Source organism: Neoarius graeffei, chromosome 9 (genome assembly GCF_027579695.1).
Source record: "Neoarius graeffei isolate fNeoGra1 chromosome 9, fNeoGra1.pri, whole genome shotgun sequence".
Classification (NCBI taxonomy): domain Eukaryota; kingdom Metazoa; phylum Chordata; class Actinopteri; order Siluriformes; family Ariidae; genus Neoarius; species Neoarius graeffei.
In genome coordinates, this window is record NC_083577.1 from 56,807,632 (window position 1) to 56,835,058 (window position 27,427).

The window sequence follows — 27,427 nt, forward strand, 5'->3', positions numbered from 1 at the left end:
AATTAAATCGCAATATGCGTGTTACTGTCATATAAAGCGTATCTGTAATGAAGCCTGCTTGTGTGCTGATGCAGTGTTCTATTCAGTTACATAATACTGAACTTCTTTTACTTTATTTCCACCCATAGATTCTCTGAGATGGAAATAAACAGAGAAACAACAGATCAGCTTTGTGCTGCTACGGCTGTGTTGAGAACATCTTCCAGTAATAGAATGATTCATTGCCTCCTGCATGGCAGCCAGCAGCTGGACTCGCTTCAGTGAAGGGAGTCAAGAGGGGAAAAAACGAGAGACAGAAAGAAGTGACCACTTAGGCAAAACCCTGCACAACTGTTGCTGTACACACAGCGGTGACTGAAGCATGCGTCAGCCTCGGAGGATCTCTTCAGCCCCCATTACCCATGTCTCCATAGTAACCTCCATCACAGTGTGTCAGCGGCTGAGGATATCCCTGTTACGCAACAGTACATGAGTGACCGAGGAAGCAAACACAGCCGCTGTTTCCTTGGTGCGTTGGTATGGAGCTAGGTTTCTGTAAATAATTACAACTTTCTTCGTTTCTCACTGCTGCATGATGTACACTGAGAATATTAAGCATTAAGAGAGAAGCAGGCTGGGAAAATTATTGTAAGCACACAACTGGGCCTATTCTTGCGTCTGTTTCCTTGAAAGCAAACCAAAATTTTCCAGAGTCTAAAGGTGTAAGCCCCCAAAAAAAACAATAATTTAACATCTCACCTTGAACTTGTGCTCGTAACTCTCTAATGCCTCCATCACCATACACACAGCCTCCATAGAGCGTTCCAGGCGCCCGTCCACACCATTAAAGCGGTACATGCTGCCCGACACGTCAGCTAGCAGACGCAAGCGCTTGGGCTTCTGCTGAGGTGTGCCCAGCTACGAAAAGACAGAGACATACTATACCATCAAGAAAATTTAAATATGACTAGATTGAGTGAGCATCCATCATTTTAATATCTCATCTGCGGTTCCCTTAATTCTAGTTCTCGCTTGGTTCAGGTTCCATTCCCGAAAGCTATAACATTTTGTAATAGATTTTACAGGAGGCATTAATATGATTTATTAGAGCACTTTTTAAATTCCTACAGTACGTAGTCTTTGCGTCAAGGTTATTTAGAAAACAGACGTAAGCCTGAAGAAGAGAATGTGCTTCCCCGAGACACACAGAGCCAATCAGTGCATCTTTATACAGTGGACATAAAAAGTATACGCACCCCGTTAAAATGATCGGTTTTTCTGATGTAAAAAAAATGAGACCACAATAAATAATTTCAAACCTTTTCCCACCTTTAATGTGACCTATAACCTGTACAATTTAGTTGAAAAACAAACAAATCTGTTAGGGGGAAAAACAAAAAATAAAAAAAACATACAATAAGTTGGTCACATAAGTGTGCACACCCTTAAACTAATACTTTGTTGAAGCACCTTTTGATTTAATTACAGCATTCAGTCTTTTTGGGTTCACACCTGCCATCAGTTAAAATGACTCTGATTAACCCCAAATAAAGTTCAGACATTTACTCAGTTGCCTCCTCCAGCAAAAGCCAGGGTTCACAGAGAGCTTACAAAGCATCAAAGGGATCTCATTGTTGAAAGGTATCAGTCAGGAGAAGGGGACAAAAACATTTCCACAGCATTAGACATACCATGGAGCACAGTGAAAACAGTCATCAAGAAGTGGAGAAAATACGGGACAACAGTGACATTACCAAGAACTGGACATCCCTCCAAAATTGATGAAAAGACAAGACGAAAACTGGTCAGGGAGGCTGCCAAGAGGCCTACAGCAACACTGAAGGAGCTGCAGGAATTTCTGGCAAGTACTGGTTGTGTACATGTGACAACAGTCTCCCATATTCTCCGTCTGGACTATGAGGTAGGGTCAAAGAAAAACATCCAGGCTTGGCTAAATTTTGCAAAAAAACCCCAAAACATCAACTCTCCCAAACGCATGTGGGAAAATGTGTTATGGTCTGATGAAACCAAGGTTGAACTTTTTGGCCGCAATTCCAAAAGGTATGTTTGGCACAAAAACAACACTGCGCATCACCAAAAGAACACCATACCCACGGTGAAGCATGGTAGTGGCAGCATCATGTTTTGGGGTTGTTTTTCTTCAGCTGGAACAGGGGCTTTAGTCAAGGTGGAGGGAATTATGAACAGTTCTAAATACCAGTCAATTTTGGCCCAAAACCTTCAGGTGTCTGCTAGAAAGCTGAAGATGAAGAGGAATTTCATCTTTCAGCATGACATTGACCCCAAAAAAGTTTTGGAATGGCTCAGCCAGAGCCCAGACCTAAATCCTATTGAAAATCTGTGGGGTGACCTGAAGATGACTGTGCACATGAGATGCCCTAGCAATCTGACAGATTTGGAGCGCTTTTGCAAGGAAGAGTGGGCAAATATTGCCAAGTCTAGATGTGGCAGGCTGATAGACTCCGACCCAAAAAGACTGAATGCTGTAATTAAATCAAAAGGTGCTTCAACAAACTATTAGTTTAAGGGTGTGCACACTTACGCAACCAGCTTATTGTACGTTTTTTTATTTTTTGTTTTCCCCCTAACAGATTTGTTTGTTTTGTACAGGCTATAGGTCACATTAAAGGTGGGAAAAGTTTTGAAATTATTTATCATGGTCTCATTTTTTTTTTACATCAGAAAAACCTATCATTTTAATGGGTTGTGTACACTTTTTATATCCACTGTAATTGTGACTCCGTGTGCTCAGTTGTGTTCTTGTTTATTTTAAAGTCTTTTTTAAGACATTCAATAAATTCACATCATAATATAACATCAAATAATATGTAACTGTCTTTGAGATAGTGTTCTGTTTTGCTGGATTAACAATTCTTACAGGACCTCATGACTTCTTTGCCTCCCAGATAAAATTTCAATAAAAATTCAACATAAACTCTAAATAATCATGTTGATGTAACCTTTATATATTTGCTAGCAATTTTTTTTTTCATGGCTAATGCCATCTCATTAATGCCAACAAGGTTATTAAACATTAGCTAACTAGTAAGCTGAATATGTCTGAGTTGGCAGAAAACGTCTGATAAGATAATTCATGCTTAAACTGTTCATTTTTTTATCACTTTACACTTTAGATGTTTCCTTTACCCTTGAATCTTTGAGTCAGATTAAATGTAAATAATTTCTATACCCATACTTTTACTTCAGTACATTTTTCTCTGGACTTTTTCCACCCCTTGTGTTGTGGTGTTTGTAGAAGAGGACTGCTCATGGATGGCAATGTCAACACGATTCAATCCTATTAGCAGCTGCACCACTCAGGAACTCATTAAAAACATTAAATTGGATGAAGATGGCACACAATCCTTGTAAGAATCAAAGCCATAAGCTGAATGCCTTTGAGACCAAAAGTGTTTATAGAGGTCTGAATGCACATACTCATATTAACTATTCAACACATTCTGCTAAGTGTGAATTTTTGATCGCTTGGGGCTACTTTATGAAAATAAAGCTCCTATGAGCAGTGTCATTCTCAGAGCTAAAGACAGAACAGCTCTCTCACCTCTGGTTCTAGCTCTCCTCTACGTTTGTAAACTGCTTTCTCTCCAGTCAGGCCATCAATAATCTTAGCATCATCCAGTTCCCCCAGTGCCTGGTTCTTCAGCCATTGCCTTTCCTTTCCTTTCGCCTGTAAAAGAAGCATTAAACACCATAAAATATTGCACTCACCACCTAACAGCAGTCTTATTTAAAAAAATAAATCCAACAGGGTTACAATAAAAGCAGTGACAGCGTTAATACTGAAAAACCAAACTTAGAAACTAAAGAGATCTGCTGACAGTGCGATACATGCACAGGGCTCGAAATTCATATATTTTTTCAGCAGCCAGATGGACTAGTTACCTTCCAAAGTAACTCGCCAAACAGAAAATCAACTCGCCAAAATTTGTTCATGTATGAATTTTACTTCTGTCAAAAATAACGCAAAAGAGAGTAGTTACCATTGTTCATGACTAATGTGCATTTATTTCAAGACCCGAGTATTTTGATACTGTTTTTTTTTTTGCACACTTTACAAATTGGCATTTGCTGTTCCACGTCCTCCTCGCGATATCCAAAAAAATGCTGGATGACTGACCCCTTACTAGTTCTTTTAGGAACCAATTCGTCCGCTTCCATTTTTAATTTGTCACTGAAATTGACAGAGCTTACACGGTAGCCTGTGCAACACCAGCGATTGCACGAACTGAGTCAGCGCTGTAAACCGAAACCAGGAAATCTTCCCGCAAGTTCCTTTCAGAATCAGAAGCACTTTATTGCCAGGTATGTTACACACACGAGGAATTTGACTCCGGTTCGACTTAGCTTTCATAGTACAGACAGAAAGAAAGTATAGGAAAAACACACACACACACACACACACACACACACACACACACACACACACACACACACACACACACAGAGTCTCATTGCAGTGAACTCCAGGGGGAGAATCGCGTTTCTACAGCGACAGCCTTGAAGGCAGTGCTGGCTGGGAGAGCCAAGATAAGATTGAAATTTGTTTAGACTTAAGATGGGTAGACGTGTCCTTTTTCGCTTAACCCGCTTGTCCATTCTGGCCACCAAAATGATCCATTACTCTTTGCAAAGCCATCAACTTCTCCATGATGTTATCAATGTTGCAACTCAAGTTCTGAATAGCCACAGTCTGAGTGCCGACAGCTCTGCCCACCGCCTCAATCATGTTGGGCAGCTTTGTGGGGCTTTGAACAGCTGCCACCATTAACTAATTTCCTCGATACACCAAGGCAATGCCAAGTCCAATCAGCAAAAATCCTTTGATCATGATTCCGAATAGGTAAATATCCTCAATGTCCTCCACGGAAAGAATCGCCAAGCACACCACACGCCACTTCTCCCAGGCATCCATGGTGTATCCGGCTGCAAATGTTCCGGCAGGACAGGCAGGTTCCCCCGAACCCAGACTTCTCATCGAGAAGATTGTGTCAATTGCGTGAAGTGACCAGTTGATCAGATCCATAATTTTGATTCGGAGAACAGTGCAGGAAGGGTCTCTCAGACAAGACGAGTCCGCAGAAGCAAAGCAGGAGAGAGGCTTGTCAGGAAGGGAGAGGCTGAGAAATGAGAGATGAGAGGAAAAAACACCCACATATTTCGCTCCTATCAGGACCGGAATGTGTAGGCATTAAAAAAAAAACCTCAGCGCAGCATTCCGTGAAGCACGGAGAAAAATTAACACAACAATTACACAAAAACATAGAGAGTACGAGAGAGCAAAGTCCTGTGGCAGCCGTCTGCGGCGCCATCTTGGATGGAAAGCACCGAGATGTTGCCCGGGATTGGTTGGCGAGTGCGTGACGTTGTTGTTTTTTTTTACCCTTAGGCAGCCTCTCACGTTACTGCCTGAGGGACAGGGAGAAAACCACCGGGAAATGTTTTAAACAAACACGAAACAAACGCAAGTGGGCAGATGACCATAAAATACTCTATCATTACAATATAATAATTTTATGTATCTCACACAGAATTTTCGGAGATATATCGAGTATATTCGATATATCGCACAGCCCTAGTCTGAATCTTCACTTCATATATATTTTTTATTTTCAACTAGCCAGCCGAGCTGCCTAGTGGCAGGAATTACCCGCTAAATGACAAATTAAGTCACCTCGGGCGACCGGACCACCGCGAATTTCAAGCCCTGCATACAGGATATTACATGGCTGCATGAAGATATGAAGATCATCTTCGAGTGGTGAATATATTCATGAGTGAACGAAGTGAACGAATGAAAACATTTTCAACACAAGAAGATAAACTTCAACTCTTCGTGCAACCGTATATTATTCTTTTTATTATATAGACACAGCCACAAAAAATATGCAAGCTAATCAGAAGATTTTTAATTTTGAACCGGTTCGCCATTTTGACACGTGTCAAGTCGGCGGGAAAACACTGGGAGTGATGTCATCAGAGTGAAATATTGGAAAATGTGTCACCCAGATCCGTGATGTATTTCGTATGAAAACTGCAAGCAGGAGAAGATAAAGTTTATATCTTCAAGCCAATGTGTGACTTTCTTTTTATTATCTAGACATATTCACAAACAAAAAGTACTCAAATTTATCAAAACAACTCATCGATTTCCTCACGAGTGACATATAGAGAAACATGTTTTGGTTCTCCATGTCCTGGATGTAGCTTGTATGAAAAGTACAAGTGGCATATTTCCCAGTAAACCACTCGTGTCCATATAATACTTTATCAACACCCTCAAGTTGAATGAGGGACAAATCAATCAGTTAAATCAGTTTATATTCCGTTAATATAAAATGAGTTAAATAAAGTAACACCACCAGTCAAAGGATTGGACATTGTCTTAATTTGATAATATATTTTGATAATGGCTTATCGTTTAAAATTTTTTTAAAGACAGATGTATATAGTTAAATTCTATCGTACAAGTTGTATAATTTTATTTCTAAATCAAAATGTATTTTTAACTAGATAGAACTCGACGCCAACGGTGTCGATGGGGATGCCTCCACCTGGTAGACTACACGCCTTATTAAGTTGTGATTTGGGGATGGACATTTGACCTCACAGTAATCTTGACCTGTGACCTTTTAACCTCAAAATCTAATCAGTTCATGTTTGTCCCCAAATGCACAAATGGTGAAAGTTTGGTGAAATTCCTTTCATTTGCCTTGGAGATATTGTGTTCACAAGGTTTTCGGACAGACATTTGACCTCAGTGACCTTGACCTTAGACCTTTTAACCTCAAAATCTAATCAGTTCATGTTCGTCCCAAAGCGCACAAATGGTGAAAGTTTGAAGGTTTCGGGACGGACGCACGCACGGACGGACAGACGGACAACCCGAAAACATAATGCCTCCTGCACCTTAAGGTGGCGGAGGCATAAAAATTAGGTTTTACTTAAAATAAATTTGTCTCACCAAACAAGGGGAGAAACAAACGATATGTGAAATAGCAAATAAGCGCATGGTCACTTTATGAACTTTAATAAACCCTCTTGAATGAAGCTCCTCCATAAAGCTGTTAAAGTTATTGAATAATTTTCTTGGTCAGTGTATAATTCCAAGTGTTATGATGTTAATGTTTTTATTCTTATTCTAAAACAGAAAATAGGAAAAATGAGGAAAAACCTAAGGATAAAATAATCACAGCTCACAGATATGATCGTGACCTCAGTAGCACCTCAGCTATGAACGATGAGCAAAACATCATCAAACTGTCATAGATGCAAGTCCGCATCTGCTTTTCATTTAGACTCAGATCCCTCTGGAGCTCCCTGAACTGCTACATCATCCCACACATTGTCCTCCTGTGTCATCCTGCCAGTCACACTCAGATAATGCAGAACAAAGTGCTACACTCACAATACAACAATGTTTTCTGTGATCCAGACGGGAAATTGTTGGCAAGAGTCTGAAATTGAGCAGAAAAAATATACTACTCTCCAGAGGCTGCCTGAATGAATGAAATCAGGGTTATTTTCAGTGCTCTATCTGACAACTAGGAACAATGAGCTGAGCTGTACAACAAACAATAAGTAGACACGAGACTTTGGTCACATCTGTAATAGTAGCTGAGTAAAACTACGGCACAAGGCTTATCTGGTTTTACGGTGTGGTTTGAACTCAGTAAGATAAATGAGGACTGCAAGCTGTAGGTGCACAATAATGTATCTAACATAACTGATATGTGGCTTTTATAACAACTTTTGCAAAATGCTTCCAAACGTCTAAGTACACATTTAAAAAAAAAAAAAAGAGTACTCTGAAATACTTGTAAGAAAACTAGTTTGGATAAAAATACATTTTTGCAGTTGGTTATTCTTCATTATACACAGTACCAGTCAAACGTTTGGACATGCCTTCTAATTCAATGAGTTTTCTTTATTTTTATTAATTGAAAGACACTTCATGTCTTAAAGTAATGATGGATGTCGTTTCTCTTTACTTAGCTGAACGGTTCTTGGCATAATATGGATTACTACAGTTGAAGAATACGGCTATTTATCCATCCATTATCCGTAACCGCCTATCCTTTGCAGGCAAGCTGGAGCCTATCCCAGCTGACTACGGGCGAAAGGCGGGGTACACCCTGGACAAGTCGCCAAGTCATTGCAGGACTGACACATAGACACAGACAACCATTCACACTCACATTCACACCTACGGTCAATTTAGAGTCACCAGTTAACCTAACCTGCATGTCTTTGGACTGTGGGGGAAACCGGAGCACCCGGAGGAAACCCACGCGGACATGGGGAGAACATGCAAACTCCACACAGAAAGGCTCTCATCAGCTGCTGGGCTCAAACCCAGAACCTTCTTGCTGTGAGGCAACAGTGCTAACCTCTATACCACCGTACCGCCTACTTACTGTATTTTTATTATTTACTATTTACTGTTTGATCTCAAACGCATTAAGGCGGCAAGAAATTGCACTAGTTCATTTTTGACGAGGCACACCTGTTAATTGAAAAGCATTCCAGGTGACTCCCTCATGAAGCTGGGATTAAGATAAAGCCAGTAGTGCGCAAAGTGTCATTAAAGTAACTGCTGGCTACTTTGACAAATCTAAAATATGAAAATATTAAACATTTTTTAAAACACTTTCTTGTTTACCACATAATTCCATATGCTAGTGCATCTCAAAAAATTAGAATATTGTGAAAAAGTTCAATATTTTCCATCAGTTATTTAAGAAAGTGAAAATGTTATATATTATAGACTCATTACACATAAACTAAAATGTTTCAAGCATTTTCCTATTTTAATTTTAATCAGTATGGCATACAGTACAAAAACATAAAAAAACCCATCTCAAAATATTAGAATATTTCATTTCGAGTTTGAGTAAAACAGTATGAACACAGTGTATCTCTCGGTCTAGTTCAGTACACACAACCACAATCATGGGGAAGACTGCTGACTTGACTGTTGTCCAGAAGATGATCACTGATGCCCTGCACAAGGAGGGTAAGCCACAAAAGGTCATTGCTGAAAAGGGTGGCTGGAAAAGGTGCACAAGCAACAGGGATGGCCGCAGTCTTGAGAGGATTGTCAAGACTTGGGAGAGCTTCACAAGGAGTGGACTGAGGCTGGTGTCAGTGTATCAAGACCCATCACGAACAGACATCTTCAAGAAAGGGGATACAACTTTTGCATTCCTAATATCAAGCTACTCCTGAGCCAGAGACAATGTCAGAAGTGTCTTATCTGGGCTAAGGAGAGGAAAGAAATGGACTGTTGCTCAGTGGTCCAAAGTCCTCTTTTCAGATGAAAGTACATTTTGCATTTAATTTGGAAATCACGGTTCTAGAGTCTGGAGGAAGAGTGGAGAGGCACAGAATCCAAGATGCTTGAAGCCCAGTGTGAAGTTTCCACAGTCTGTGATGATTTGGGGTGCCATGTCATCTGCTGGTGTTGGTCCACTGTATTTTATCAAGTCCAAAGTCAACACAGCCATCTACCAGGAGATTTTAGAGCACTTCATGCTTCCATCTGCTGACGAGCTTTTTGGAGATGCTGATTTCCTTTTCCAGCAGGACTTAGCACCTACCCACAGTGCCAAAACTACTACCAAATGGTTTGCTGACCATGATATTACTGTGTTTGATTGGCCAGCCAACTTGCCTGACCTGAACCCCATAGAGAATCTATGGGGTAGTGTCAAGAGGAAGATGAGAAACACCCGACCCAAAAATACAGATATGCTGAAGGCCACTATCAAAGCAACCTGGGCTTCAATAACACCTCAGCAGTGCCACAGACTGATTACCTCCATGCCACACCGCACTGATACAGTAATTCATGGTAAAGGAGCCCCAACCAAGTATTGAGTGTATAAATGAATATACTTTTCAAAAGTTGGACATTTCTGTATTGTAAATCCTTTTTTTGATTGATCTTAGGGAATATTCTAATAATTTGAGATACTGGATTTCTGATTTTCATGAGCTATGAGCCATAATCATCAAAATTAAAACAAAAAAGGCTTTAAATATTTCACTTTACATGTAATGAATATAGAATATATTTAAGTTTACCTTTTTGAATTAAATTACGAAAAAAAGGAACTTTTTCATGGTATTTTAATTTTTTGAGATGCACTAGTATATGTTATTTCATAGTTTTGATGTCTTCAGTATTGTTCTACAATGCCAAAAATAGTCAAAATACAGAAAAACCTATGAATGAATAGGTGTTTAAATATATACTTTCCAAAGACCAAACTAATCCAGTTAAACAAAAGTTTGTTTTTTTTACTTAATGCTAATTGTTCTACACACAATGTCATAAGATTACACTACTAAGTAGACTAGAAGAAGCTAGAAGATTGAATGCCTTTATTGTCACTACACAAATGTACAACAAAATTTAGTTGAGGACAGCAAAGCCGCTGTGTACGCTGCGTTCAGCCCAAGGCCGTCCCATGTCTTGCTGTGAGGCGACAGTGCTAACCACTTACACCACCGTGCTGCCCCATATTGAAAGAAAAGGGTTCATCAATGGTTCCTTAATGGGTTATTGTATATCATCTGTGACTGAACCTTTAAGGCTACATCCACACGACAACGGCAACGAGTTTTTTTTTTTTTAAATATCGCGTCCACATGGGCAACGGATCAGTAAAATATCAGGTACATATGGCAACGCAACGCTTGCTGAAAATGATGCAATACACATGCCACACCTCTACGTGCGCTGTAAGACGGTCCCATCGGAGACACCAGAACAATAGAAGAAATAGACGCATGCGCATAAACCCCTTCTTCTGTAGCATCAGCCACATAAAGTTTTGATTATTAATCAGTAGCGTAAAACGAAAGACGCGGAAAGAGGAATGAATGGGGGTAGATGGAAGCCGGTACGCCAACATTCTGATATCCTCCAGAATTCTTTAATGGTCCGGAATAAATTGAATGCTACACGTTGATGGATTACTTTGTTCTTCTACGCCCTTTTTGAGGAATGTATTGTCGGACTTAAACCAACATCTGAAGAGGTGAGATCGCTCCTTTTTTTTTTCCTATTTTTGCTGGCGGGATTGTTTTTGTTTTTGGAAAGCGCACGGGCGGTGCGCGGTTTGGTACTGCTTCCGCAGTGTTTGGACTAAAGACTCTGCCCTAAAGGCTATTCTCTCACTCTCTCTCTCTCACTTTGCGCCATTACACAATAAATATTCACAGTGAAAATATTTTGTAAGCACGTTTCATGAACCAAGTTATAGGATTTGTTGACAACTCGCATCGAGTTCGTTACACTTCTACCCGGCGTGAAGCACTGACAGTCATGTGGTTGTGACGTCATCGTAAACAAATCCGTTCTACTCATCCAGACGACTTCGCAATGGCGCCGTTGCCAGATTTTTCCACTCTGGAACCCGTTCTCAAAAGATTTCGTTTTGGGGCACCCAAAACGCCGGTGCCGTGTGGACGCCAGGCCGAAACGATAAACAATTTTATCAGATTCACCTGAATCCGTTGCTGTGTGGACAGGGCCTATGATTTCCAGCAAGGGGACAACTGAAGAATCTCCAAGTGTAGGGATGGCTGGCAAAAATATCAAAACATGAAACAATACAAAATACGTCTCATAAAAGTTAGCTTAACGACAGTCTGATGTTTAATCAAATGCTTATTTAAAGGTAGAAAAATTAAGCTGGTTGGTGTTTCTGATATACCTGTAATGTCTTTTAAAAGTGAATAGGATATTATATAGGATATTATAGGATATTAAAGATGGATATATATGGTCCGGAATAAATTGAATGCTACACGTTGATGGAATACTTTGTTCTTCTACGCCCTTTTTAAGGAATGTATTGTCGGACTTAAACCAACATCTGAAACCAACATCTTAACATCTTAAACCAACATCTTAAACCAACATCTGACCATATATAGGATATTAAAGATGCCATGGATGTTCCGGCTTGCATGAATATGAGCTGTGTGGGAACAGGAGCCAAGAAAGTACAGGTGAGAGAAAGTGTGTGTGTGTGTGTGTTAGAGAGAGAGAGAGAGAGAGAGAGAGAGAGAGAGTGTGTGTGTGTGAGTGTTAGAGTGTGTGTGTGTGTGTGTGTTAGAGAGAGAGTGTGTGTGTGTGTGTGAGAGAATGAGAATGGAAAAGCATATGCCACCCCTGTGCACTGATTACAGAGCAGCACCACGCAAGTAAATATGCAGCTTTGTTCTTCTCCTTTGCTGTTATCTTTAAATTCCTTAATTTAAGTTAGTATAATGGTTATGCTGTTTTTGGTCCTTTGTAAAGTCCGAGCTCTGTCATACCACAGTGATGCTCACGTGTGTATACGGTTGTTCAAAGAGTGAGGAAATGTGGGAATGTCATGCGACATGTGCTGTTTGTGCTGACACGTACACAAAGATGCTTTCCAACAAGTAATTTTGACTCAGCCCAGAAACAGGAGTGCCTGAATAAAAGTGAGAAATGGAGGGTGACTCCACATCTGCAGTGCTCTACTCTCCTGTCTGTACAAGATCGAACCGAGACAGAACTTCAGAAATAAGTGTACAAATGTACAAGGTTGAATATTTCAGTTTTCACTTTCACACTGAGGTGACCAGAAATGAAAGTTCATGTGCGAGACTGTTTCAACTCGACCTCATGTAGATTTTGCTTGACTCATTTTGTTAGGCTAATTGGCAACTCCAACATGGAAAGCACCAGAAAATTTCAAGATTATGTTGAACACGGCAACTTTTTAAGTGCAAGCTGTTGTAACAAATGGTTTTTGGGGCAATCAACTGTACTGGCATTACAATAATGAAACAGTAAACACATTGGAAAACTAATTTGCTCGTAATATCATGTCAAGTGTGACAAAAATTGCAATGTAGTCTAGCCATGTTATGAACAGACATTTGGTTGAATTTGTGATGGTTTGTTCCTGGTACAATAAAACATTTCATGTTAGGCCCAGGCGGCACAGTGGTGTAGTGGTTAGCGCTGTTGCCTCACAGCAAGAAGGTCCGGGTTCGAGCCCCGTGGCCGGCAAGGGCCTTTCTGTGTGGAGTTTGCATGCTGTCTGCGTGGGTTTCTTCCGGGTGCTCCGGTTTCCCCCACAGTCCAAAGACATGCAGGTTAGGGTAACTGGTGACTCTAAATTGACCGTAGGTGTGAATGTGAGTGTGAATGGTTGTCTGTGTCTATGTGTCAGCCCTGTGATGACCTGGTGACTTGTCCAGGGTGTACCCCGCCTTTCGCCTGTAGTCAGCTGGGATAGGCTCCAGCTTGCCTGCAACTCTGTAGAACAGGATAAAGTGGCTAGAGATAATGAGATGAGATGTAAGGCCCATATACTGCACATGAGAAGAAAGAAATGTACAACATGGCAGAACAGTTTGAGTTCGGTTACACGTGATACGTTACAACCCCGATTCCAAAAAAGTTGGGACAAAGTACAAATTGTAAATAAAAACGGAATGCAATAATTTACAAATCTCAAAAACTGATATTGTATTCACAATAGAACATAGACAACATATCAAATGTCGAAAGTGAGACATTCTGAAATTTCATGCCAAATATTGGCTCATTTGAAATTTCATGACAGCAACACATCTCAAAAAAGTTGGGACAGGGGCAATAAGAGGCTGGAAAAGTTAAAGGTACAAAAAAGGAACAGCTGGAGGACCAAATTGCAACTCATTAGGTCAATTGGCAATAGGTCATTAACATGACTGGGTATAAAAAGAGCATCTTGGAGTGGCAGCGGCTCTCAGAAGTAAAGATGGGAAGAGGATCACCAATCCCCCTAATTCTGCGCCGACAAATAGTGGAGCAATATCAGAAAGGAGTTCAACAGTGTAAAATTGCAAAGAGTTTGAACATATCATCATCTGCAGTGCATAATATCATCAAAAGATTCAGAGAATCTGGAAGAATCTCTGTGCGTAAGGGTCAAAGCCGGAAAACCATACTGGGTGCCCGTGATCTTCGGGCCCTTAGACGGCACTGCATCACATACAGTCATGCTTCTGTATTGGAAATCACAAAATGGGCTCAGGAATATTTCCAGAGAACATTATCTGTGAACACAATTCACTGTGCCATCCGCCGTTGCCAGCTAAAACTCTATAGTTCAAAGAAGAAGCCGTATCTAAACACGATCCAGAAGCGCAGACGTCTTCTCTGGGCCAAGGCTCATTTAAAATGGACTGTGGCAAAGTGGAAAACTGTTCTGTGGTCAGACGAATCAAAATTTGAAGTTCTTTATGGAAATCAGGGACGCCGTGTCATTCGGACTAAAGAGGAGAAGGACGACCCAAGTTGTTATCGGCGCTCAGTTCAGAAGCCTGCATCTCTGATGGTATGGGGTTGCATTAGTGTGTGTGGCATGGGCAGCTTACACATCTGGAAAGAGACCATCAATGCTGAAAGGTATATCCAGGTTCTAGAGCAACATATGCTCCCATCCAGACGACGTCTCTTTCAGGGAAGACCTTGCATTTTCCAACATGACAATGCCAAACCACATACTGCATCAATTACAGCATCATGGCTGCGTAGAAGAAGGGTCCGGGTACTGAACTGGCCAGCCTGCAGTCCAGATCTTTCACCCATAGAAAACATTTGGCGCATCATAAAACGGAAGATACGACAAAAAAGACCTAAGACAGTTGAGCAACTAGAATCCTACATTAGACAAGAATGGGTTAACATTCCTATCCCTAAACTTGAGCAACTTGTCTCCTCAGTCCCCAGACGTTTACAGACTGTTGTAAAGAGAAAAGGGGATGTCTCACAGTGGTAAACATGGCCTTGTCCCAACTTTTTTGAGATGCGTTGTTGTCATGAAATTTAAAATCACCGAATTTTTCTCTTTAAATGATACATTTTCTCAGTTTAAACATTTGATATGTCATCTATGTTCTATTCTGAATAAAATATGGAATTTTGAAACTTCCACATCATTGCATTCCGTTTTCATTTACAATTTGTACTTTGTCCCAACTTTTTTGGAATTGGGGTTGTACATTATAATATAAACTATAAATTCCTGACTCTCCTGGCACCTTAATCTCACAACTTCTGACTTGTTCCGGTTTTGATTGTTTTCTTCCCCTCACAGATGTAGCCATGGTTTCTCAACAGTGAAAATAGGAAGTAATTTAACTCTGTCATTTGTATATTCCAACATGACGCATCTTTGGGTTCATACTAGGTCATGCCTGTAGATTTGATGCCGGTTTCATATTGATTGGGATGTATTAAGAAAGGAAATGCAGAATTTCATACTTCTGGTAAACTTCTGTTCATACTTAGTGCTCAATATATAAATAATTATATGCAAGATTTTCTATGTGGTGCAACTAGAGAGAAAAATGCCAAGATGCCCTGCTAGGCCACAGTTACACAGACGCGCACAACTGCCACAGTTTATTGGAGCTAATCACTGGTACAGTTTGAATCCCCTTATTTCAAATTGCTATAGATTACAAAGATATTCAAAGATGCCATAAATTGTTGGTGAGAGAATGAGACAAAGAGAAGGGACCAGAAAGTAAGATGGAATTCCTGACATGGTATTTTCCCATTAATGCATCTATGTTTGAGCAGAAATGGTCAATGAGGCTGCCAGCAAGGAACCTGATCCTGCAGAGTCACTGCTCTGTCTCACTGCAAAGGAAATCCCCAGGAGTGCTGCTGAAGTGTCAAAACATCACTCGCAATCTGCTCGAGCACATCACATGGCCGCGTGTCCACTCAGAGGTCACTCAGAAAAGGAACAATAGCATTTAATTTCACTTAGTGATAGGAGATAATTGTTTCATGACTTGAAGGAAAAGAGAAGCAGCTGTAATAGCAGCTACATGAGGGTGTGAGTGCATGTGTATGTGAAAGGAAGGAAAGGAAAGAGCACTCAAAGATTCTTGGAAGCACTGCACACACCCTCTGGGAGAGCTGAGATGATATGTTTACCTGCAGGCTGTCCAGAATGATGCGTAGGGACTGGACCTGGCGCCGGACAGCTCCGGAAAAACGCTCATATGTGGCGGCGTCATACTCACTCATCTGAATCTCCTTCAATCTGAAATACACAGGGCTTCCTTTATACACACCAGCACACTCAAAACCTACAGAGACATTCCAGACCATCATGCAGTTTCTTTGTTGAAGATACAATTGGTATTTAAGTTTAGAATTTCAAATCAAACTTATACACACACACACTATATATATATATATATATATATATATATATATATATATATATATATATACACACACACACACACACACATACACACACAGTCAGAAGTCTACATACAGTGACATGAATGCCATCTTGGATATGAATGTCATGGCAATATTGGGCTTTCAAGGATTTCTCTGCATTGTTTGTTTTCTGTGCCGAAATGATTGTACAACATATTTCTTGAATACAAAAAAACCTATGAATTTGGTGTAGAAGTTTTAATTTATTTTGGGTTTTCTGAAATCAATACAGGGTCAAAATTATACAAACAGGTTCAAAAATTTACATACACTCACTTTGATTATTAATTCAGAGGTGCTGAGGCTTCCAAAATGTCTCTTATCTTGCCAAGTCCAACGTCTCTTAATTTCCTGTTAGTGATCATGACTGACTACAGCTGGTAGTTTCTCTGTGCCTTCATGAAAAGGGTTTGTTTACAGCACTCATTGGACTGACTAACACACAGTAAAATGGGAAAGTCCAAGGAGTTCAGTGCAGATCTGAGAAAGAGGATCGCAGATGTACACAACTCAGGAATGTCTCTTAGAGCCATTTCTAAACAACTGCAGATCCCAAGATCAGTTGTATGCAAGTTATTGTGAGGTGTAGCCACTTTGCTTCAAGAAAACCCAAACTGTCACCCTCAGCTGAAAGGAAATTGGTTCAGATGATCAAGAACCACCATGGCACACCCTGTCTACAGTTCAGTGAGTTTTATATCACCATGGACTAAGAGGCTGCTATCCAAGAAATAACCCCCTGCTCCAAAAATGACACCTTCAAGCTTAACTAAAGTTTGCAACTAACCACATGGACAAAGAAAAAGCCTTCTGGAGGATAGCTGTATGGTCAGATGAGACAAAGATTGAGTTGTTTGGCCACGATGACCACCATGTACTGTACCAGCTGGTGGTGGTGGTAGTATCATTATGCTCTGGGGCTGTTTTACTGCCAGTGGAACTGGTTCATTGCACAAAGTGGATGGGATAATGAAGGAGGACTACCTCAGAATTCTTCAGCATAAACCATCAGAAACTTGAACACGACTTGGGACTTACAACAGGACATTGAACCCAAACATGCATCAGAGCTGGTTGTGGAGAACAAAGCAGGCTAACATTAAGCTTAAAATAAGCCCTGACTTCAACCCTATTGAAAATATATGGACCGTGCTTATAAGTTGAATCCATGCCAAGAAAAAAAACCCTAATTTAATTGAACTCTACCAATTCTACCATGAAGAGTTGTGAAATATCCAACCAGAATTCTGTCAGAAGTTTGTTCGTGGTAAACAAAAATGTTTAGTCAAAGTGAATCTTGCGAAGAGATATTTTACGCAAATATTAGGTGTGCTGTATGTAAATTTCTGACCATGTGTTGATTTCAGAAAACCAAAAGAAAACTATGCACCAAATTCTAGTTTTTTTAATTAAAGATGTATGCTGTACAATCATTCTGCCAAAGAAAACGAACAGTTCAGAAAAATCATTGAAAGCCCAAATATTGCCATGACATTCATATCCAAGATGACATTCATGCCACTGTATGTAAACTTCTGACCACAACTGTGTGTGTGTGTGTGTGTGTGTGTGTGTATTTACACACACACTCTCTGTCTCTCTCTCTCTCTCTCTCTCTCTCTATATATATATATATATATATATATATATATATATATATATAAATAATCTCATTGTCTCTAGCCGCTTTATCCTGTCCTACAGGGTCACAGGCAAGCTGGAGCCTATCCCAGCTGACTACGGGTGAAAGGCAGGGTACACCCTGGACAAGTCGCCAGGTCATCACAGGGCTGACACATAGACACAGACAACCATTCACACTCACATTCACACCTACGGTCAATTTAGAGTCACCAGTTAACCTAACCTGCATGTCTTTGGACTGTGGGGGAAACCGGAGCACCCGGAGGAAACCCACGCAGACACGGGGAGAACATGCAAACTCCACACAGAAAGGCCCTTGCCGGCCCCGGGGCTCGAACCCAGGACCTTCTTGCTGTGAGGCGACAGCGCTAACCACTACACCACCGTGCCGCCCCTCTCTCTCTCTCTCTCTATATATATATATATATATATACACACACTGTACATACATACAGTGGTGCCTGAAAGTTTGTGAACCCTTTAAAATTGTCTATATTTCTGCATAAATATGGCCTAAAACATCATCAGATTTTCACACAAGTCCTAAAAGTAGATAAAGAGAACCCAGTTAAACAAATGAGACAAAAATATGATACATGGTCATTTATTTATTGAGGAAAATTATCCAATATTACATATCTGTGAGTGGCAAAAGTATGTGAATCTCTAGGATTAGCAGTTCATTTGAAGGTGAAATTAGAGTCAGGTGTTTTCAATCAGTGGGATGACAATCAGGTGTGAGTGGGCACCGTTTTATTTAAAGAACAGGGATCTATCAAAGTCTGATCTTCACAACACATGTTTGTGAAAGTGTATCATGGCACGAACAAAGGAGATTTCTGAGGACCTCAGGAAAAGCGTTGTTGATGCTCATCAGTCTGGAAAAGGTTACAAAACCATCTCTAAAGAGTTTGGACTCCACCAATCCACAGTCAGACAGATTGTGTACAAATGGAGGAAATTCAAGACCATTGTTACCCTCCCCAGGAGTGGCTGACCAACAAAGATCACTCCAAGAGCAAGGTGTGTAATAGTCGGCGAGGTCACAAAGGAACCCAGGGTAACTTCTAAGCAACTGAAGGCCTCTCTCACATTGGCTAATGTTAATGTTCATGAGTCCACCATCAGGAGAACACTGAACAACAATGGTGTGCATGGCAGGGTTGCAAGGAGAAAGCCACTGCTCTCCAAAATGAACATTGCTGCTCATCTGCAGTTTGCCAAAGATCACGTGGACAAGACAGAAGGCTATTGGAAAAATGTTTTGTGGACAGATGAGACCAAAACAGAACTTTTTGGTTTAAATAAGAAGTGTTATGTTTGGAGAAAGGAAAACACTGCATTCCAGCATAAGAACCTTATCCCATCTGTGAAACATGATGGTGGTAGCATCATGGTTTGGGCCTGTTTTGCTGCATCTGGGCCAGGACAGCCTGCCATCATTAATGGAACAATGAATTCTGAATTATACCCGCGAATTGTAAAGGAAAATGTCAGGACATCTGTCCATGAACTGAATCTCAAGAGAAGGTGGGTCATGCAGCAAGACAACAACCCTAAGCACACAAGTCGTTCTACCAAAGAATGGTTAAAGAAGAATAAAGTTAACGTTTTGGAATGGCCAAGTCAAAGTCCTGACCTTAATCCAATCGTAATGTTGTGGAAAGATCGGAAGCGAGCATTTCATGTGAGGAAACCCACCAACATCCCAGAGTTGAAGCGGCTCTTTATGGAGGAATGGGCTAAAATTCCTCCAAGCCGGTGTGCAGGACTGATCAACAGTTACCGGAAATGTTCAGTTGCAGTTATTGCTGCACAAGTGGGTCACACCAGATACTGAAAGCAAAGGTTCACATACTTTTGCCACTCACAGATGTGTAATATCGGATCATTTTCCTCAATAAATAAATGACTAAGTTTAATATTTTTGTCTCATTTGTTTAACTGGGTTCTCTTTATCTACTTTTAGGACTTGTGTGAAAATCTGATGATGTTTTAGGTCATATTTATACAGGAATATAGAAAATTCTAAAGGGTTCACAAACTTTCAAGCACCACTGCATATATATATATATATATATATATATATATATATATATATATATATATATATATACACACACACACGAACAACTGATACCACAATGATACCGGAGAGCAGATGTGCTTCTTTTTTCATTTCGGCTTTCTGTTCACAGTTTTCGAGCCTAAAAATTAACTCCACTCCCAGCTAGAGGAGAGCTGCTCAGCTTTGCTCGCTTTCCTTAAAATGCATCTCACAAGCCACAGGTAATGCAAAACGCTCATCAGTGTTTTCATTGAATTTGTAATTTGTCTTGCAGGCAGCAGAACACTCAAAACTTCACAAAGTGCTTTTTTAATCTGTCTGTTAGACTTTGCAAAGGAATTCAACCACAACTTGTGATCTGACTAGATAAAATTCCTTGCTTACAAGGGTCTGGATAAGCACCAAACATGGCTGAATAAAGACAATGGATTTAACGCTTTTCAAAGTGGTTTTGTTTTGTTTTTCAGTAGCACTTCATGTAACCGTTTTTGACTGGACTCTGAACAGGCGAGACAAATTACAGTGGGGTCCAAAAGCAAGAGACCACATTGAAAATCTGAGATTTTTTTTCCCCATTTTAAACTGGAAATCATTCAATCCTGGTTGAATCATCTCCATGTTTTCTTTGTCAACTTATTTTTAAAACAAGCCCCCTGTCTTTAGCCCTGTAGCTCATCTCTGAGAAGAAGAGATGATGATGATGATAATGAAGAAGAAGAAGGAGCCTTTATTTGTCACATGCACACTCAAGCACAGTGAAATTGGTCCTCTGCATTTAACCCATCTGAAGCAGTGAACACACGCATGCACACACACACCCAAGTGAGCAATGAGCACGCACACATACCCAGAGCAGTGGGGAGCCATGCTACAGTACCCGGGGAGCAATTGGGGGTTAAGTGCCTTGCTTAAGGGCACTTCAGCCCAAGGCCGCCCCATGATATAAGAGGCCTTTATTTGTCACATATACATTACAGCACAGTGAAATTCTTTTCTCATATATCCCAGCTTGTTAGGAAGTTTGAACTGCCTTCAGCAAAATAATTAAAGAAATTGATGTGACTGAATAAAAAGCACCAGAGGATCTGTTACAGAAGCAGTGATATTTTAAAAATTAGAAACTCTGAACTATGGCTACTTTCTTTCATACATTCGTCATCTCTGTTATAGTAAGTTCTTTTACAAGTTTAATCCACCTGAACACTTTGCTGGGTCCACATCTAAACCACGCTCAGCCAGTTGGCAACCCCGGACCTATATACTATACAGTTATACATTACTAATCTTGATGGCAGATCAGTATGATGGCAGATCTGTATTCTTTTTTTTGGATTCTACATAGTCTTAACGTCACATGTTTTGGGGGACGGACTGGAGCAAGAGAAAACTTGTTTGTGGCTGCCATGTGATGAGCCCAGTGATAGAGCCATCTGTCAGTGAAACCAACAATGATGAGCAGTCGAGCGTGGAAGGCCTCTGATGAGGACTGCTGTATGTGGCAGCACGCCCACCATACTGCTCCTCCTCAGCTTGTTCTGGAACTGTCCTCTGTATGGGCTTCTCACGGACGTCATAAATTTTTGTTTTTCACGCAGCGTCTGCCATATTGCTGGACAAACAAACACAGCTGCCATAGTTAATAATGAAAATCGAGATGACTGCAGTGAGTACAACTTCTCTGAAATGATTAAAAAGGTATATTATACCAGCAGATCGTGTTACATCCAAAAGCTGAAACATGCAGGCATCATAGATCCATATAATTTACCCTGCCCACTGTGCTCTCTCTCTCTCTCTGTGTGTGTACACACACATTCACTGCTTCAGATGGGTTAAATGCAGAGGAGGAATTTCACTGTGCTTGAGTGTACATGTGACAAAATAAAAGCTTCTTCTTCTTAATTTACCCACAAATGTATTTATTCCACTTGAAAAGTTTACGGCAAACCAGCTACCGGATTTGGGACACTACAACATCCTGACCTATTTAGTATTTTGGACTTCTAAATACACCGGAGATGCTAAAAGCATACAAAAGTACAGATGCCTACCAATATTTCGAGGCAGGTTTCGTGAATGCCGGAATGTTATGAGAAATTCCTGACAAAGAAAAATACCTTATTATGACAAAGGTAAGCTCAAACGTGGTCTTTTAATAGTAATAAACAAGCCAGGGCCCTAGATCTAGCATCTTTTATGGTGTTTAGTCTCGTCTACATTATCTGTACATAAACATGCTGCTAGTCTCGCCAAACATTAGCTCTAATAAAATATATGGTGTCCATATAACCAACATCCAGATATACATTTTAACACTGCAGACAGCGTTCATACCTGTCATAAAATATATCATAACCTGATATAAAATATTCTCCACACCCACAGGAATGCTTTGGTGGCTTCCAGTTTAACTGCAGCTCGCCATTTTTCTCATTTTTCTGGGTTCACCGGGAAACAGTGAAAAGTTAAACCAGGCTTATCTCCACATCTGTTATTACATCCAAAAGCACTACAGGTCTCTGGCATTATTCTTCCAGATGTAACTTCTGCAAGTTTATCTGTAGATGTTTACTGAATTGGGCTTACAATCACTCGCGTACACTTGTGCCAGTTGTCAAACACAAGGCTTGCCCAGCAACATGGCCACATAAGCAAATCCACAGGTATAATGACGTCATGTGAAAGGCTCCTACTGGGTGTGTGTGACTGCTGAACTCACAGCTCTGTGCTTCTTTTAGCAGGTGTAAGTGGCTGTCCAGGTGGCACACGTTGCACTGAAAGCCAATAATCCCTACAGACCTTTACTAATCCTACAATACTGTGATCCAGGCTGAGCAGAACGATAAGGGCAATTCATCGTGTGTTTTCATGTCAGAGCCGTTTGAAGTCATAGGGAGGAAGCGGAGCCTAGCATTTACACAGGCGTACACATAGCGGTGAGCAGCTCTCAGCTTCTACACAGGTGAGATCACAGAACGGTCTCATCTCATCACACAGCTAAACAAGTCACCTTCATCTCCCACAGCCACCTGGAGCTGATGTGCAAAAAGCCCTTGAAGAAGTTGCTCAGGCAGATTGTTTCAGTGAGACTGAAACTTTGAGAAACGATACGGGTTGGGGAGTGATAACCTCCCTCGCGTGAAATCGTAGAAGCCGCCAAGCTTTCTCCTTCTTCTGTCTTTTCTTTATCCCTCCTGTACTCTGTCCCTCTCTTAAACACACATACACATATTTAGAGCAGTGGATGGCTGTGGGTTTCCTGACTGGTCTCAGAAGCTCACATTCTCTGTGTAGAGCTATTGCAGAAGGGACAGGCCATGCTGCTATTTTCTGCTGAATTCCAGACCTATCCACAGACCACAGAGAGAACGCCAGGGTATGTGTGTGCATGTGTGTGTGTGTGAGAGAAACGGAGAGTAAAATTTCAGTCTGAGAGGATCCATATTCTACTGCAAAGGTGAGAAAAAAAATTGAGTGTGGTTCAGTAGATTGTCATCACTCTTTTCTTGAGGCCTGCTCATATTATGTGACTGCTTCTTGTTTTTTTTTTTGCAGTTTTAGATGTTACACTGTCTTTCCTCACTTCCTGCGAAAACCGTCTTGCACAGTAAACCCTGAAATTTATCAGCTGAGAACGTGACAAGAAGCATGCACAAGATATAACAGGATATAATGCGTTACCACATAAATGGCCTACATTCACACAGACACATGTACACACACACTGATTGAATCATCAGGAGCATCAGAAACAATGCTGAAATATGACTTAGTCAGTCAGACATGTTCCAGCAATAATGCACAATTTAAAAGGTTTGAAAAATGTGAAAAAGAGAGTCCAATTACAGAATAAGCGTTTGCTCATAATCATGCTGAAGGTGAACCTGTCTATGAGTGTGTCACTTAAAGATCAGTATCGGTGACGAATGGCTCTGTGTGTTTATGGATCTGTGTGCGAAACTTGTTTAGATGTGAGAGGCTTGGGTGTGGACACAAGAAGTACAAAAGAGAAAATGGGCAAAAACAGACGCTTCCTTCATTACCAGGCCCTCTCATCCTGCACTCTGTGGCTTCTCTTTCCCACTCACAGACACACACGGAGTCGCATGAATTGCGGTATTCACGGGGTGCATTTTTGGAATAGCTGGCTCTGGTGGAGCTCTCTGGGTTCTGAGGCTTCAGTCTTCTATAGCCTACTGATGAAGCTTTGTGCTTCAGTATATACCTGGCATTACACACATGCCCATACACACATGTAAACACTGAAAATAATGACACTGATGTCTTTCAGCTCTCACTGTTAAAAAAAAAAAAAGCTGACAGATAAGCATTTCATCAGAAACATTTCAACTCTCTCAAAGATCCTATTAGTGTATGAGGGCACCAGGAGATGAATAGAGAGCGTGATGAATGAGTATACCTCTCTTTAAAAGCCTTCTCGGCCATTTCTCGCGCAGCTCTCTTCACTTCTTCAGGCACAGCGTCTTTCTCAGCCTGGGAGATTTGGTAGACTTTGTGGCCAGCATCTAGACGGTAGGGACCTCCCTTTCCCCCGAGGCCTGCTGTGTCTCTGCCTCCTACAGGACCAGAGAATTAACCTTTAAATAATGATTCTATACAGAATATCTAATGGTTTTGAACACTTGCAGTTTTCTTGTATTTTATTATAGTGTGACCACAGATCAAACAAAATGATACAGAATCACAATTACAATCCCAATTCCAAAAAAGTTGGGATGCTGTGTAAACTGTAAATAAAAACAGAATGTGATAATTTGCAAATCATGGAAACCTTATACTTCATTGAAAATAGCACAAAGACAACATATCAAATGTTGAAACTGAAAAATCGTATTGTTTCTTGAAATATATATATATATATATTATATACACATATGGGTCTGTCTCAGAAACTGGGTACTGTGGGGGTACCCTACTAAATATACTCACAGTCAATAAACTATACGGTTTTGAATGGTGATGTTGGTTTTAATTTGAAATAAAATGATGAAAGAAATAATACAGATAAAACTAAATCTTTGATGCGACCCTGTAGAACAGGATAAAGCGGCTAGAGATAATGAGATGAGATGAGATGTCAGCAACGTTTCAAAAAAAGTTGGGACATGTTTACCACTGTGTTGCATCACCTCTACTTTTAAAACAACACTCTGTAAACGTTTGGGAACTGAGGAGACCAACTACTATAGTTTTGAAAGAGAAACATTGTCCCATTCTTGCCTGATATACAATTTGAGTTGCTTCACAATTCAGGGTCTCCTCTGTCATATTTTGCGATTCATAATGCACCAAATGTTTTAAATGGGAGACAGGTCTGGACTGCATGCAGACCAGTTTAGCACCCAGACTCTTACTATGGAGCCATGCAGTTTTAATGTGCATAAAATGGTTTGGCATTGTCCTGCTGAAAGAAGGAAGGCCTTCCCTGAAAAACATTTTGTCTGGATGGCAGCATATTGCTCTGAAACGTGTATATATTGTTCAGCATTAATGATGCCTTCCCAGGTGTACAAGCTACCCATGTCATGTGCACTAATGCACCCTCATACCATCACAGATGCTGGCTTTTGAACTGTGCACTGATAACAAGCCGGATGCTCCCGCTCCTCTTTAGCCTGGAGGACGTAGTGTCCATGATATCTAAAAAGAACTTCTACTTTTAATTCATCAGACCTCGGGACAATTTTCCACTTTGCCTCAGTCCATCATAAAAAAAGCTTGAGCCCAGAGAAGGTGGCGGTGTTTCTGGATATTATTTATATCTGGATGCAGTAATGAATTGTTTTCACAGACGATGGTTTTCTGAAGTGTTCCTGAGCCCATACAGTGATTTCCACTACAGACACGTGTCTGCTTTTAATGTAGTGTCGCCTGAGGGCCTGAAGATCACAGGCATCCAATGTCAGTTTTCAGCCTTGTCTCTTGCACACAGAGATTTTCCCAGATTCTCTGAATCTTGTAATTATATTGTGCATGCTGACATCAAATTCAAAATGAGCATATATTTTTCAAAAAAAAAGAATAAAATTTCTCAGTTTCAACATTTGATATATTGTCTTTGGACTATTTTCAATGAAATATAGGGTTTCCATGATTTGCAAATTATCACATTCTGTTTTTATTTATGTTTTACAGTGTCCCAACTTTTTTCAAATTGGGGTTATAAATCAGTAAAGTTAAACATGTGTGAATCATCCTTCCTATAAAGTCATGTCTACAATTTCTCAATTCACAAAACATTAAAAAAATAAATAAATTTCTTGACTAGATTAGATTTAGAGTATGTCATTAGAGTGATGCCATTAAAAATGCTAAATTACAGTGTCTTCAGAAACGTTTGACTGATTAGGAGGGCCATGTTTCCTCCAGAAGTTGCTTTGAGCGGACTCCCAACATAGATTAAAACCTACCTGTTCCTCCTGCCCACTGATTTCCCCCTACATGAGGGGCGTTCATGGGGTCAATCTTGCCATGTTTTGGTGTGCTGACATCGAGACCGCTGTCCCTCTGAATTGTGATCTGAAAGATAATTTATATTAAAAACAAACATCACATCATCTTTTCAGTGCATCATTTCTTGTTGGTATAGCAAGCAGATCCATTCATATTTAGAATGACAGTATGTGGTGTGGGACACAGCTTGTGCTGTATGTTAATTGCAATCATTGGCTTATCACAATAATTTATTTAAATGAATTTCTTACATGAAGTCAGTGAGTCCAAAGGGCATGTAAAAATGAGTTTTTCTGACTGTTTAATTGAAGAACCTTCATTAGGTACAGATTTAAAAAAAAAAAAAGTTTTTTTTTTTTTTTTTTTTAAATACGGGCCTTTTCATGGCTCCTAATTGCATGGCACATACTCACTCCCTGATACACAGAACATGCTTTTTGCACATTTTCAGCATTTTAAACACATTACAACTGCTGTTACACATTGGGAGTATAGCACAAGTCTTTCAACATGCCTTTAAAGAAGTGTGCGTACATACGTGTGTGTGCGCGCGCGTGTGTATATATATATATATATATATATATATATATATATATATATATATATATATTAGTGCTGTCAAAAATGTCGCGTTATTAACGCGTTAACTTGACTCAATTTTAACGGCGATAATTTTTTTATCGCGAGATTAACGCTCTGTGACACGATGTAGGTTTGTCATAAGCTTTTGAAACTGCCAGGAACTTGGAACAGAGACTTTGCTTAGAAAAACGATAGCAGCTAGCCACGCCCTGCACAGCCAGAGTCCTCTGCCCTCCTCCCTCAAAGAACCAGCGCGGGCAGGGCGCGCTAGTAGAGATGGGATTTATGGCTCTTTGATGGGATCCGCATCTTTGTGATCCGTTCTTTGAAAAGAGCCGTTCAAAAGACTGGCTCATTTG

General features: G+C 40.4%; 1 protein-coding gene across 1 annotated transcript in view; it reads right to left on the minus strand.

The window, feature by feature from the left end:
• vwa8 (von Willebrand factor A domain containing 8) overlaps positions 1-27,427 on the minus strand; it is a 195,449-nt gene that overhangs the window by 7,745 nt on the left and 160,277 nt on the right. Inside the window, exons 38-42 of the mRNA XM_060929893.1 lie at positions 26,444-26,552; positions 24,433-24,589; positions 16,004-16,112; positions 3,563-3,688; positions 739-897 (exon numbers count right to left, since the gene is read on the minus strand). Coding sequence (XP_060785876.1) covers positions 739-897; positions 3,563-3,688; positions 16,004-16,112; positions 24,433-24,589; positions 26,444-26,552 — 660 coding nt within the window. The remainder of the gene's footprint in view (positions 1-738; positions 898-3,562; positions 3,689-16,003; positions 16,113-24,432; positions 24,590-26,443; positions 26,553-27,427) is intronic.